Source organism: Toxorhynchites rutilus, chromosome 3, assembly GCF_029784135.1.
Source record: "Toxorhynchites rutilus septentrionalis strain SRP chromosome 3, ASM2978413v1, whole genome shotgun sequence".
Lineage (NCBI taxonomy): Eukaryota > Metazoa > Arthropoda > Insecta > Diptera > Culicidae > Toxorhynchites > Toxorhynchites rutilus.
Genome location: NC_073746.1, coordinates 230846394 through 230862269, shown reverse-complemented (window position 1 = coordinate 230862269; position 15876 = coordinate 230846394). Strand labels below are relative to the sequence as shown.

At 36.7% G+C, this 15876-nt stretch overlaps 1 protein-coding gene and 1 long non-coding RNA gene across 4 annotated transcripts in view; one reads left to right on the top strand and one right to left on the bottom strand.

The window, feature by feature from the left end:
• Window positions 1-15876, top strand: part of LOC129775161 (D(2) dopamine receptor) — a 147083-nt gene that overhangs the window by 50506 nt on the left and 80701 nt on the right. For all 3 annotated transcript variants that reach the window (XM_055779532.1, XM_055779531.1, XM_055779530.1), the window contains one exon: window positions 4827-5542. In XM_055779532.1, the coding sequence (XP_055635507.1) occupies window positions 4827-5542 (716 nt within the window). The remainder of the gene's footprint in view (window positions 1-4826; window positions 5543-15876) is intronic.
• On the bottom strand, window positions 7243-14310 carry LOC129775163 (uncharacterized). Its single transcript, XR_008742867.1, has 3 exons — window positions 14190-14310; window positions 9749-9804; window positions 7243-7614 (listed from the first exon to the last, which is right to left on the bottom strand). It is a non-coding gene; the product is annotated as an uncharacterized LOC129775163 (long non-coding RNA).

Here is a 15876-nt window from a genome sequence, read left to right as displayed (position 1 = left end):
GAATTACTTAAGAATTGTATCTTTTTAATTAGTACACAAGAACATTGTGTACGTAATGCGAATTATGTGTTAATGCGATGTATATCTTGGATAATGCCGAGTGTGTAATTTTGAAACAAGTATTTGATTATTCGAACAGCCAGTGTGGTCTTCGTTCAAGGGGGTAGTACACCATGGAAACCTGAAAAAAATTGAAAAAATCTGGCCAAAAATGTTCTCTAGGATGTCTACTTTACTGTAGCTTTTGTTCCAGGTTTGTCCGCTGGTCCGTTCCAAAGTTACAAGCCAATTAGTGGACCTACTAAGTCTTTGTGTAAGGAGCGCGGATCCAAAATTATGAAATAGTCATCTCAAATTTACGAATGGGACTTCCTGCAAAATGTTGATTACCTCGAAAACACACTATACAACATTTCAGCTTAATCGGACTTTATTCACTATTGTCGCAAAGACGCCATTGCATGAAATCGGAGCTTTGAAAAAAAAATTGATGCCAAATATTTTTTTGTCACTTTTAATAATATCTTTTGGATGATTCTACGGTTTTCAAAAACTTGAAACTTTGACGGCAGTGCGACACTAGTAAATAAATTTTGATCTAGCTGAAATTTTGCATAAGGTATTTTTTCGCGGGAATCAACATTTTGCAGGAAGTTCCTTTCGAAAATTCGAAGGTCATTTTTTCCCATAAATTCATTGGCACTATAATGTACATAATATGCAACAAAGCAAAAATTAAAAAATACAATTTTTCTCTAAAATATTTTTATGTAATTCTCGCTGCATGAATTGGCGTTCCATTGGAAATCCGTTTTCCTTAGTTCAAGTAATAACTTTTTCGATTGTCCATTTGAATCCCAGTTTTCGGACTCTTCATCTTCATCAACCTAATGTATTTCCAAAACTGATGAAGCATTCGCACCCTCGTCAGTCGAAAACGAATTTTCATCATCGTAGAAATATGTATTTGGATGCAAAACAATCTTGACAATCTTGCCATTGTCGATCAGGGCCTCAAACTCCACATCCTCATTGTGTACAGTATTGTCTTGGTTAATTAATTTCTTTAGAATCGAAAGTATGCACTTTTTTACAACTGACAACGGGCTGTCAGCATTTTCCATGACTTGACAATGGAATCAGCCGGTACCCCGTTCCAAGCTTCAGCTACCCGAAACATAGCATCCCTAATGTTGATTTGCTTAACAATGTCCTCGAAAACTCCTTGGCAACCAAGAAGCTCACGCATATGCATATATTTTGGTCCACGAGCTGTAAGAAGGCGATGATTTTTTTATTTCGATTTTCAATGCTTTACCTTCCCAGGGGGCGCTGATCGATTTCTGGCTATGACACTGCAATATACAAATGCATCAGTGCAAATCATAGTTATTTTACGTTTACCGAGAGAATTTCTTTAATTTTATTTACGATTCGATTATCCGGAGTGGAAAAAAATCAACATTCCGGATAAGCGAGTCCGACCTATATTGATAACAAATAATCCATTTTGGGCGGGACGAAGTTTGCCGGGTCAGTTAGTAAAAGTTTAAAAAGCAAATTTTGCATCTGAGGACTCAAGGAGGAAAGTTCTCTATGAACGAATACTTGTGATTTTTCAGAAACAAACAATTTATTAGATAACTTTAAATAAATAATAAGTAAGGTAAATGATTTTGGTATGTCCGATTTAAAGTGTTTTTACGCAACTAGTAAATGCAAATCGATTTGTCTTAATGAAAATCACATATAATCAAGACGAGCTTGGGTTTGTTGAAAAGTCTCTATTTGCTAATAATACCATAAGGCCTTCAAATTTTAAATTTTTTAAATGTTTTTTAACGATATTCTTCAAAACGAAATTATGATCATGGTTTGTCCACCTCTGATCACGGTTTGGCCGAAAAAAAATGATCATGGTTTGTCCGGTTTTAGAAATCACTATTTTTGAATGAAGAAATTCGAATTTTCAAGTAAATGATCCATTTCTCATTGCTTGAGTTTACTGTCTTCATATTGAACCATTCATAATTTAGGCTTTCTTCACAATAATGTCTTTTCTTTGGCATTTTAAAGGTGAACATCATTCAACACAGAGATAATTTAGTTCTGCTACGCGGCTGCAATAGTAACAATGTGGACAAACCAACATCAGCACATTGAACAAACCATGATCAGAATTGAGGTCATCGAGATGCAATAATTACATGATTTAGACGTATAAAACAGATCCAAATGGTGTGTGAGCATGATGTTTATTTGTAAGTGTTATAATCCAGAAATGATCTGAATACGTATTAAAAAATCATCTGGTTGTTGATTAAGAGTTAGCTTTAAAATAAAACCTTTTTTTTTGTTATCCCTTTTGTTTATTTTAGGCTCATTAGCATTTTAGCTGTAACAGAACCGAATTTCAATCGTGTACATGTCACATGTTTATCATATCTATAATTAGCACATTACACAGTTGCCATGTTTTCGGCGTTAGAGTATTCCCTTCTATACCATTGCATATGGTACACATTTACACAGTTGCCATATAGGCGTAAGAGTTTTCGTTCTGTTCTTCCATTATCCAGTTAGACCGGACAGCGGAGACAGTTGATTGATCATTGTTGAGTTATTTATAGAACAGCAGCCCGATGTGTCTTGCAGAGCAGAACAGTTGTATGGATGAATCGATCTTATTTCGACCGTGGATCGATCTCCATCGCTGATGATTGTTGCGTGGACGTAGTTATTCTGTTACAACACAAAGATGGTCAATGAGGGCCCTGAGTTTTGAACTCACGATCGATCGCTTACTAAGCGAACGCGCAACCAATGTGGCTACAGAGACCCCCTAAAATAAAACCTTTAAAAAAAACAAAAAAAAACTTTTTATAAATAATCGCATAGAATGCCTTCAATTTAACATTTCAAAAAAAAGGATTTTTTTACTAAAAGTTCATGTTCTCTTGAATTATATCGTCAGATTGATTTAATCAATTTAAGCAAAGTTTCTAGTAATTTCATCTTATTTATATAAAAAGTTGAATAAAGTTCAACTCGAATTTATGTCAATCGCTCCCGTTCACTGCTATCTATTTTGGTCAAATCCCAACTTGAGCTTGAGCTTGGGTAGATTGTACACTTCGTAGTTGCTCTCCGTGATTGACCTGAACCAGCGAAATTGCACAAAGAACACACCGAATAACGCTCCGGAGTAGCAAATCATTCTTATTGTGCAAGTTTCGGCGATTCGAGCTTCAAATAGTCAATAACGATGCCGGCCACGTCCTTACAGTCACTAGGGAAAGGGAAGGAATGTTAGTATGATATTCACCGCCCGAAAGCCCGGTAACGGTAAACACGACAGTGTACCGCTTTTTCCCTGCAAGTAAGGTTTTATGTGAATTTTTTATCGATTTCATACTGAAAAGTTTTAATTTACTTCAGCAAAATAGTACAGGTGCGATAATTTCACTGTTTTCAATTTCAAAGTAATTAGATAAACTTAGATTAGAATTAGATTAGAAAATTTGAAAAAATGAAAAAAAGTTTGAATTTATATGGATTCGAACATTGGTTTATTACTATTTTTTGCCTTTTTTCTTTGCCTACGACTACTCGAATAAAGCAGGGAGAAGACTACATTCTTATTCTACCTTCTTTGGTCTAATGCATTATACTAAAAGACACACACAAGCACAACACACGCTTCGATAATAAATTGGAATGAGTGAACACAGAAGACAGAACGAGCTGCGTTGTCACCCCTATATTCACTACTAGCACAAATGAACACCCGGAGGAAATCTGTTTTCAATTTTTCCGATTCCATGAAATGAAAATAATCTGTTTCTCGTTGAATTTAGAGATTGAATTTAATAAGGTGAATGATTTTGGTTTGTCCAGTCGAAAATATGATCATGGTTTGTCCACTTTTTTGAATGCTCTATTTCAGCACACCTTTGTCAAATCAGGTATTCGAATGTTTCAAAACATATAAATAAAACTGTCTTTTCCATGATTTACAGTAGTTTTATAGTATATTTTCACGGATTCACATGTTTTAAAGGATTATTAAATACAGCTTCTATTGGTGTCAATGCGCCCCTCATTTGAGCTAACTTTTAATCAATCACCAGATGATCATTTGGCACGTATTTAGACCTTTTCTGGATTATAACACTACAAATATTGTAAACAGCTTGCACACCATTTGTATCAGATTTACATAGCTAAACCATTAAATTAAAGCATTTCGATGACCTCAATTCTGATCATGAGTTGTCCAATTCATTAATGTTGTTTTGTCCACATGATTTCTATGACAACCGCTTGGCGCGCTGCAGTTTGTTTATTCTGTCCTTCGCGCATAGCAGAAATAAAGTTTCTCTATGTTGAGTGTGTTGAGGTGAACACTTTTTAAATGCCCAAGAAAAGGCAATATTCTGAAGAAAGCCTAAATGATGAATGGATCAATATGATGACAGTAAACTCAAACAATGATAAATGCAACACATCTACTTGAAAATTCGAATTTTTTCATTCAACAATGGTGATTTCTAACAGCGGACAAACCATGATCATTTTTGGACAAACCATGATCATAATTTCTCTTTGAGGAAAATATGTCCCGATGCTCTCCTATTTTGGCCAAATCCCAACTTGTACAAAAAGCACACAAAATACTCAATTCATTAAACTTACCAAAATCTCTTCTAAATGTTCTAAATGTAGTGTAGTGTAGTGTAGTGTTATGAAACGAGAAACGACCACATTGGATGTTTCAGTGTAGGTAAAGTGCATTATAGAATTTCAATTTCTCCATTATGAAACAGGTCAACCACTTCCGGAATTCAATGGACGGACGCACTGTACGAGTGCAGTCCGTCGGAGTTGACGGGTGGAGCTGAGAACATGCTAGAGAAGTGCATTGCCGATTATAATAGCACAGTCATCGCACGCAACATCGTGAAACCGGTGTCAGAACTGCTACTCAAACTGCCGAAGCTGACGCTGGAAATGATGGTTAGTGGAATCATTTCCACCAACACAACACATCGCCAACCCTGCGGTCCAACAGCACTTGACGCCAGTGAGGGTGACGCCACCCGTATCAACCATAATCGTTATCATCTGATTTGTGACAACAGTGTGGGTCAGTTTACCTTCTACGAGAATGATTCGTTTGATTTGCTCAACTCAAGCATGGTAGGCCCGGCGGGCATTCTAGGACCCGTGCAGTGCTTGCTGAATATTGAGTACAAAGATGTGATAAACGAGCTATCGGCGATCATCAGCGCCAATGGCACCGGTTTCGCCATGACGACCTTCGGAAGTGAGCGGGCGGTCTCACCGAGGTACGAGTGGAGCTTCCTGTTTGTGATATTATTCATCTTCGCCGGTGGGTTGGGGAACATCCTGGTGTGCCTGGCCGTGGCACTCGACCGCAAGCTACAAAACGTAACCAACTATTTTTTACTCTCGCTTGCCATCGCGGATTTGCTGGTGAGCCTGTTTGTGATGCCGCTTGGAGCCATTCCGGGATTTCTTGGTGAGTATCTGCAGTTGGATATCCTTTACATATTTTTTTTTCATTTCGATGAATCGAATCGGTAACGGAACCGGCAATCTTCATTCTACTTCAAATGTTATAATAATTATTAGAATATCATATTAGCATTTGGTCGAGATGGAAGATCGGACTCAAAAGCTTCGATTTCCTGTAGTTAAAGGAAAATTTCAATAAATAAATGGATTCACAAGGTTGGGCTTTTGAGATTCGTTAACGTTTTCATTCTTATTTTGGATGTGGAGAAGTATGAAATAATCAGAACGAGAAATCGTCGATGGGCCAACATATTCATGTGTTGCGCTTGTCACGCACTTGAGGCGATGTTGTTTGTTTTTAATCTCAGACTGTCTGATATAAATCTCTGTAAACGATTTAATTATCAAATCTTCCGAAGAGCGACAGTCCGCGTGGGTTGAGTTTGTTTGTAGTCAGAATTTTACCGCGGCGTGAGTTGGAGTGCGTTCGACACTTGACGAGCTGCCCTAAGCAGTTTGCTCTTTGAATACTTTTTGGTTTACATTGTATATTACATCTGCTCAAGAGGATTGTAAACAGAATATTGAACAAATGTTTCTGAAATGTTTAAATAAAACATGTTCTGGATGGAAGAGAAACTCAAAGTTTCGCTAGTTTCTGAGTCATTGTAATATGAATAGAACGATTGGATTTCCAAACATTGTTTTCATTTTATGAAATAGTTAAATTGTGCTGAAACAAGTTTTCATAAATCCGATCGTTGAAGGTTGAATCTTCAACCAATTGCACAAACGGAAGAGAAACTCAAATTATATAAATGCGTGAATTCTACTCGATGTCGATTTTTCATGTTTTTAGTGCACAATGGTTCAGGAAGCGCATTTAAGTGGAAATTAGCAGTTATTCTCTACTACGATATGATCCGAAAATTTTTAAAGATGCATCTAAAAGGACATTACATCATATTAACATAAGTTTTTCAGATGAACGTTTCTCACCGTTTTTCGGAAACGGTCAACAACACGAGAAATTTTTGTTGCAGTTCATTGTGGTATACTGTTATTCACTCTATTAGGAAGATTGTTCGACTGTTGAACGATGTTTAAATCTGAGTAACTTTATATACATATACAGAGGTACCTCGAGATACCTGGCTTAAGGTACAATCTAGGCATAACGTAAACAAGTTAATTGTTTTTGTACCCATAACGTCCAGTTGAATCAACGAAGCTTATTTGCGTTCTTGGGATTTCAATTCTAAATTGAAAACTGTTCCTGTTTTGAACATATATTTTTACCATTTTTTTGATAATGATCTTTTTCGTTTTAAATCACATCAGGATTCATAATTTGTGGATATAAATGATCGTTAACATACAAAAATATGAAGTTTCGAAAATTCATAAAAAAAACGATGTTTCAGAAAGTTCGTCAAAATACTTTTACCATTTTGGACTTATTTCTCAAATTTTCTACATGACTTCTGTTTTATATGGAAAAAAAAATTAAATATATATATATATATATATATATATATATATATATATATATATATATATATATATATATATATATATATATATATATATATATATATATATATATATATATATATATATATATATATATATAAATTAAGTTACATGAGGATATCGAAGAGTTTTTAAAAAGAAAGGAAAGACCGGTTTCACAGAGAGCACAAGTTAGACTGATTTTATTATTGTCAATTTTACATCATGAAGCCTAGCCATTTACCTAAAGCCCTTACGCTGCACATTCTATCCAGTCCGTTGTCGCGTCAGGTACAGAGTCCGAATCGGTGTTTTACGTTGGTGTCCTAAATTGTTGTTTCGCTTGCGTTTGCGAATTGATGCTACCGATAAACTGTTCCACAGTGATCGGTTCTGTTGCTGTGGGGAAAATGATGTTGCTTGCGTTAACTACTCCCTCATCAAGTTTGGATCGTCCCGATACAATTGTGTTGGGATGATGGTTGTCTGCTGAACTGATGTTTGGTTTTTCTTCATTGGGTGTCCTTTTCTTCTGGTACCAATGGTAAACTATGACGATCAAGCCTATAATGAAGCATATAGATGAGAGGCCCAAACTTGTTGATGTTTGGATGAAATATCGGGTTTTAATTATCTCCAGTTGTTCTCGGTTTTGGAAATGTAATTTCTTTAATGTGTGAAAGTCCAGGTTCTGCTCGAATTCGTTTTGTTCAATTTTCACGCCATCCAGAGGCACTATTGTTGGGATAATTCTCGATGGAAACGTAATGGAGCTAAAAGTTTTGTTGTTCAGTGAGATTGTACAGTTCTCGAAAAACAACAGCATCGTTCCTGTTAAAACTCTGTTGTTATGTAGACAGTCGCTTGATAGTGTGACTGTTGTGATTATGATGATGATATGGTTGTCTGTCAATCGTTTTATGTTGGTTGTATTCCGATAGTTCGTAAAGGTGCATTTTCCTGGGGAGCCTCGTATGATTTTGGAGAAGCATCTGTCGTCTGAGGTATCGTCTAATTTATCTTCTTCGCAAATGGAATTTTCGCCGATACTTTGGCAACTGCCTTTGATGAAATAGGTGGAGTTTCCGTAGATTGCTGCTTTATGCCAAGGGAGTTTGATGATTTGACCGTTGATTGGAAGTAGTTCTAGGAGAAGACTGGTGAATGGATGTGGTAAAATCTGCGGGACGCCGATGATGAAGTAGAGGATGGATTCCTTGAAGAGGGCTCTGATGTCTAGGTAATCGTATGCTTGGTCTGGATGTAGAATGGTAATATTTTGTTCTTCTAACTTATCTGAGATAAACTTTAGTTCTTCTGCTTCTAGAAAATTCTTAGAAATGATATTTATTTTTGCAAGTTGTATAACTTCGAAAATTGAGTCTAGGTTCTAGGTGTCGACATGATAAGAAATTTTAAATGCCTGTCGGATTGCTGTGAAATTTTGATTGACAAGTTTGTTGGTGATTAGAGATTGTCTGGCTGATATAATTTGTTGCTTGATTATTCTTTGTTGTTCATTAACGGAATCTATTAATTTGTTTATACGTTTTCCTAGATGTTTGTTGATAGTTACTTGAATATTATTTTGTCTTATAAGTTCTTGGTTGCCTCGTTTTAAGTCATTTATATCGTTATCTATTTGGATTCGATCTTCTTCATCTAAATTGCCTGTAATCGCCTTTATGGCTGAGCCTAGAAAATTGAATGCTCCTCTCTTGTTTCTTCTATTTGGTAACAATTTCATATACGTGTTTTGGGCTTTCTTAAATTTGGACTGTAATGTGATATAAACGTCGCTGAAGTCTGTGAATATTTTAAGTCCGTCGATAGTGATAGCGATGTTGTTTAGTAATGGTCTATAGTCTTCCAAGTCTATTGTGTGATATATCCTGTGACGTCAAGTCTTAATTAGTACGTTTCCGGTCTGTAACGTCACTAGTCCTGGGTTTCTGGTCAGGTCATGTATTTGTATCGTTCTCGATGATGAGGTCGTGATGAACGTCAGCGTAATTAGTTTTAGAAGTTGGCTCCGCAACATCTATAATTTAGAAAAATAATTTGTATGGTTTCATTTTCGCCGAATATTTTCTTTGTGTATTTCTCTGCCAGAGTGGTCCAGAAACGTTCTACCTTTATCTTGGACAACTTTGACTGGGAAATACATTTCTTTTCCTTTGTTCCTTATTCCTTGTCTTCTATTATATACGGTTTCTTCCTCTCGAAGAACCGGTGGGTGTTCTCTCTTCTTATTATGGTAACCCAAATTTTTATTTTTAGTTTTATCTGATTGTACAATAATTTCATTGTAGAATTTGTTTCTGTTTTCTAAAATCTTTTCCATATCAAGAGGCCTTTCCTCTCCATCCCTTATTCCGTAGAATATTTCCCGGGGTTTGGTTTTTGTGGTAGAGTGGACTGTGTTGTTGTATATGGTGCAAGCTATTCTAAAAACTTCTTTTTCGTTTATGTCGGGATAATTAGGCTTAGTACAACGATAGATTTCGCCCAAAGTTGAGTGAAACCTCTCCACTGTACCATTACTTGAACTATGGTTTGGAGGAGTGAAATGGATGTCTATTTTTAAGTTTTCCAGAAGAGTTTTAATTTCGATGGATTTCATTGAAGGTTCGTTGTCAGTAACGATCAAATTTGGGGTACCATAAATGGAAAAGTATTTAGTTAATCCTTTACGTACATCTTGAATGTTCCTAGATTTGATGGGAATCAATGTAGCGTATCTCGAGAATTTATCTAAAAAAGAAAGGAATATATTAGGTTGTTTTAAGAATATATCTAGATGTATTAAATCTAAAGGCTTTTTTGGGTCCGGAGTGGGTCCGAGCATGATTTTGTATGGATGCCTCTCGTATTTATTTTTATTACAAATGCGACAGAGCCTTACAAACTGTCGTATTTTTCTTTTCATTGCTGGGAAATAGTACCTGTTTGCTATTTGTCTATTATTTTCCCATACCCCTCTATGTCCATTTTCGTGGGTTTGTTCTATAACAATATTTTGTTCCTCGGCCGTTTTCAGATCTATGAGAATTTTTTGAGAAAAATAAATTTTGAAAGGTTTGCCTCTACTGAAGTAGTTTCTATAGACGATTTGAATCGTCTGTATCAACTTTTCCGGGCAAAGGATGCAGTTTGATCTTTTGGGATCAATGTAATCTTTAAACATTTTAATTAGGTATGGAACTCCAAATATCAATTTCGTAATTTTTCGTCGGAAAACTCGTGGAAATATTTCTTCATAGGTTTCTTCTTCGTTGGGTCCGATTTTTAGAACAATCTGATTACAGAACTCGTTTAATGGTTTTTCTGTGCCTGGGATAAAGTCAGAATCGTCGGTATCAGCAGAGTGGGCCGTGGCTCCGTCTGACGAAGTGTCGCTTTCAGATGTGGAAGAAGAGTTTTCTTCCGCTTCATTGAGGTTGATTTCCTCTCGTACTCTGGAAAGACTATCGGCTACGATGTTCTGCTTTCCAGGTCTGTATTTAATCTCGTAATCAAATTCTTCTAAATAGAGGCGCCAATGAATGAGTCTGCTATTTGAGTTTTTAAGGTTTAAGCTATATGTGAGAGGTTTATGATCGGTGTATAGAGTAAATTTTCTTCCGTAAAGATAAGGACGGAAGTATTTACATGCCCACACAATCGCCAAAAGTTCTTTCTCGATTGCGGAATAGTTTTCTTCTGATTTATTCAGCGTTCGAGAAGCAAAGGCAATTGGTTTGTCACTGCCAATTTGCCCCTGTGACAAAACGGCTCCAACTGCGAAATTGGAGGCGTCTGTTGTCAAAATAAATGGTTTGTCGAAATTCGGGTACTGTAATATATCACTCGATGTAAGAATATTTCGACATCGCTCAAAGGCATCTACGAAATCCTTAGTGTGAGTGATAGCTTCTCCTTTTCTCAACGTTTTTGTAAGTGGTTTGGCTATTTTCGCAAAGTCTCGAATAAACTTGCGGTAATAGCCTAAAATTCCTAAGAATCCTCTTAGTTCTTTTTCATTCTTCGGAAGTGGCCATTTTCTGATGATTTCCATTTTTTCGGGATTTGGCTTTACTCCTTCACGAGTTACGATGTGGCCTAGAAAGGCTACTTCTTTGTGAAGAAACTCGCTTTTATCGAGTTGCACCTTCATATTGAATTTTCTAAGACTATCAAAAATTTTCTTTAGGTTGTCAAGGTGTTCCTTTAGGTTGGTAGAGAACACGATGATATCGTCCATGTACACAAGACATCGGACACCAATGTGCTCTCTCAAAATGTTATCCATCACGCGTTGAAACGTTGATGGAGCATTTTTCAAACCGAATGGCATTCTTAAAAACTCGTAGTGTCCGTTTTCGACACTAAACGCAGTTTTTTCGATGTCACTCTTATCCACTTCGATCTGGTGAAATCCAGATGCCAAATCAAGTGTTGAAAAATAAATGCAACGGCCAAGCTTATCAAGAATGTCGTTAATATTAGGAATGGGATAACGATCATCGATCGTTTTCTCATTCAGCTTACGATAATCAATGACAAGTCGCCATTTCTTCTGGCCGGATGCGTCCATCTTTTTTGGGACTATCCAGACTGGTGAAGTCCAAGGGCTACTTGAAGGTCTTATAATGCCTTGATCAAGCATTTTCGAAATCTGTCGCTGAACTTCCTCTCTATGGCAGAAAGGGTAGCGATAAGATTTCGTGTGAATCGGTATATCGTCTTTTGTGGAAATTTGATGTCTAATCGCGTTGGTGAAGGTCAGTTGTTCGCCTTCTACATAAAATATACTCTCATAATCTGCAATCACTTTCATTAGGTTAGATTTTTCTTCTTTGTTCAGATGATCAACTCTCAATTGATCGAAAATGGGTGTCCTGCCAAATTGAGTTACATAATCTTGGTTCGGTTCCTCTAAGGAAAAATTGTTAAGTTCAACATCTAGAGGACGTTTTATTAATACTTTTGAAGGGTTTTTTGATATGTTTGATACAGTGAAAAAAGCATGGCTATCTTTTGAATTGTAGATACCAGAGTGTATGATAATGTCCTTAGAGAGAAAAATGTCATCTTCCAAATAAAATTCTCCATTATTGATGATAGTTGGTAAATTCACAATTTTTGTCTCATTGGAATTTAACTGGATTATTGCCGAATTTGGATATTTTCGAAACATTTTCAGTACGCCAGTGGGGAATTTCAACTCATTTTGATCTGTTAATATGTTGACTTTTAGTTCACGTAAGGTCTCGTATCCTATGAGACCATCGAAAAATTTGTGGAAGTCGAATATGTAAAATATTTGTTTTTTTGATCCTGGTATTGTGGAAAAGGGGTTGAAATTTACGAATTGATCTATATTTTGCGAACCATTAACGTTCGTTACCTTTACAGGTTTGGTGAACTTGCATTTGTCCAAATTGACATGTTTCGGACTAATGTAGTTTTTGTTCGCTCCCGTATCGATCAAAAACTTCAGTGGTCCTTTAGTGGTATTGATTTGTATGTACGGTATAAAATTGTTTACGGAGGAGTTTCTTGGGCCGTAATTATCTGAAAATTCAGTTCATCAGTGGAAGTGGTATTTTCTTCGACACTCTCTTCCTGATTGTTTACCACAGGTTGAAAAGATGTACTAGCCATCGATTCATTGTGATAATTATCCTGCTCATAATTTTCTTCATCATAGGTTTCGTATTCACAATTTGGTCCTTCGTACGGGCCGTAAGGATCAGACATATTTGTGCCTTCGTGGTAATTGATTGCTCTCCGAGGTCTATTCATATAGTTTATTTTATTAGATCTTATTGAAGGGTCTACATCCATGGGAGTAGGCTTCGGCATCTGAACTGGTCTTGGGGCGAATACGTTTCGCGGAGGAACTTGCGGTTGATTTAGAAAGCTTTGGTTCTGATGTTGTTGGTAAGGTGTGTGGAATTGATTCATTTGAGGTCTTTGAAAATTTTGCCGTTGATTAAAAGGATTCATTTGTAATCTCGAAAAATTTTGCTGTGGATTAAAATGATTCGTTTGAGGCTGATACTGGGCTCTTTGGTAATGATTAAAATTATTCCAGTTCTTTTGCCTTGGTGGGGGAGGTGGTGCTACAACAATCGGTTTTTGGAATCGATTTGTAGTTTCCATCTTATTAAGACCGCATTTATTTTGATAGTTTCTCTCTTCAATAGAAGCATCGAAAGCTTCTTTTAATTTTTTTGGTTGGCGGGCTCTTACGTTCCCGCCGATGGGCTCTTTTAGTCCTGCTAAAAACACTTGAAGAGCATTCTCCTGGTGTGTCGAGATTCTGTCCGTTCTCAAGTTGAGATCGAATGTTGAAATATTTGTATGGTTTATCAAAAGCGAAAGCAATTGATGAACCGAACTATAAAAATCTTCTATTGTTCCAGCTTGTTGCAGTTGGAACAATTCGCGGGTAAGCGTGACAGAATCACGCTTGTCGTTATAGTAAGCTATCAGGTTAGCTTTAATTTCTTCCCAGATTAGCGGTGTCCCGTATGTTTCTAAAACTCGGTCCGCATCTCCGGTTACTTTCGAGCGTATGGATTGAAGCCATACTTGCTCGAAGGGTGTCCCTTTAAGAGTTTCTAAAAAGGGCAACAGATTTTCCACTGCTCTAATGAAGCAGTGTAATTTGACGGGGTTACCGTCGAATTGCGGCAATTCGCGGATTGCCTGGGGCGTTTGCATCGCCTTTAGGATTTTCTCCGCCTTGTCGAACATTACCGCTGTTTGAGCAATTCTGGCGGCTTCTTCGTGTTCATTTAAATTTTCCTCCTGTGCTGAGGTATTGCTCCTCGGTAATTCAGGGGATATGTTAAAACTGTTTGGGTTCATTGTTTTCGCGATTATTCACAAAGCACTCCAAGGTAAAACTTAAATCACTCTTGTTAGATTAGCTAGTTTTTTTTCTGATTTAACGTTTGTTTTTGTTTTAGATTAGTAGTTCACTTTTGTGATATAAAAAGAGTCGCTTACGGTGTTACCCGGGCTCGTCTCTCTGAATTAGTAGTTTTTGTTATATTTTATGGATGTGGATACAGCTTTTTTTGTTTCGGGTAAGCTTTGTACCACTCCGATTAAATGATTGTTAATTTGACTAAGATCTAATTACTTACTTGATAAAAAGGTATCACTCGTGCGTCCGTTGTAGTTCTCCAATCGTCAGCCACTCGATATTCGTTCGCGCGGGAAATCACTTTCGCGAATTGGATCTACGCGTGAACACTTGAACGAGCGATCCTACCGACTGCGCCAATTAAGTTACATGAGGATATCGAAGAGTTTTTAAAAAGAAAGGAAAGACCGGTTTCACAGAGAGCACAAGTTAGACTGATTTTATTATTGTCAATTTTACATCATGAAGCCTAGCCATTTACCTAAAGCCCTTACGCTGCACATTCTATCCAGTCCGTTGTCGCGTCAGGTACAGAGTCCGAATCGGTGTTTTACGTTGGTGTCCTAAATTGTTGTTTCGCTTGCGTTTGCGAATTGATGCTACCGATAAACTGTTCCACAGTGATCGGTTCTGTTGCTGTGGGGAAAATGATGTTGCTTGCGTTAACTTATATATATATATATATATATATATATATATATATATATATATATATATATATATATATATATATATATATATAAATGGATTTCTGTCTGTCTGTCTGTCTGTCTGCCTGATTCTTATGGACTCGGAAACTACTGAACCGATCAACATGAAAATTGGTTTGTAGTGGTTTTTGGGGCCGGGGAGGGTTTTCGTGATAGTTTTAGACCCCTCCCCCCTCTCTAAGGGGAGGTTGCCATACAAATGAAACACAAATTTCTGCATTACTCGAGAATTATTCAAGCAAATAAAACCAAATTGGGCATATTGAGGTATAAGGGTGCAATAAATGTTTCAATTGTGGTTAAACTTTCCACCCCCCTCTCTGAGGGGGGGCTGCCATACAAATGAAACACAAATTTCTGCATTACTCGAGAATTATTCAATCCAATGAATAAAAATTGAACATATTGAGGTATTAGGGTGCAATAAGTGTTTCTATGGTGGTAGGACTCTCCACCCCCCTCTCTAAGGGTGGGCTTTCATACAAATGAAATACAAATTTCTTCATAACTCGAAAACTAATCAAGCGAACGGAGCCAAATTTGGCATGTGAAGGTTTTACGGGGCACGAACCGTTTCTATGGTGAATACACTCTACCCCCCTCTCTAAGGGGGGCTTCCATATAAACGAAACACAAACTTCTGCATAACTCGAGAACTAATTAAGCACAATTTGGGATGTGAGTGTTTTTGGGTATGAGAAATGTTTCTATGATGGTATGACACCCCTCCAAACATGACAATTGAAAATTTTCAGTAAACTCTGAAGGAAAACGGGAAAATTCGGAAAATTAAATTCCCATATGTTCTACAATTACATAGTGACAAGTGCTGTTAGTCCATTTGATGTTTGCGCTAGCGAAATTGATCATTGTTCGAAACTGGAAATGGATTTTAATGTGGTGAAACTCCTATATCTTCTTCTATTTATACCAAAAAAAGGATCGCCGGATGTCAAAAAACAAATTTTGGGCGGGACGAAGTTTGCCGGGTCAGCTAGTTTTTTTTATAAAAATTCAAACAATTTCATTCTTTGACCAGAATTTATATATAATAGGTATTGTAGTTTTTGAGTAATATTTTTTTGTGAAAAAATCGAGAATTTTTTTTGGCCCTTTTCAAAAATTTCTAATTTCTAATTTTTTTTCTAATATTTCAAGTATGCAAAGTTGTTTAAAAGACCCAAGTGTTTACACCCA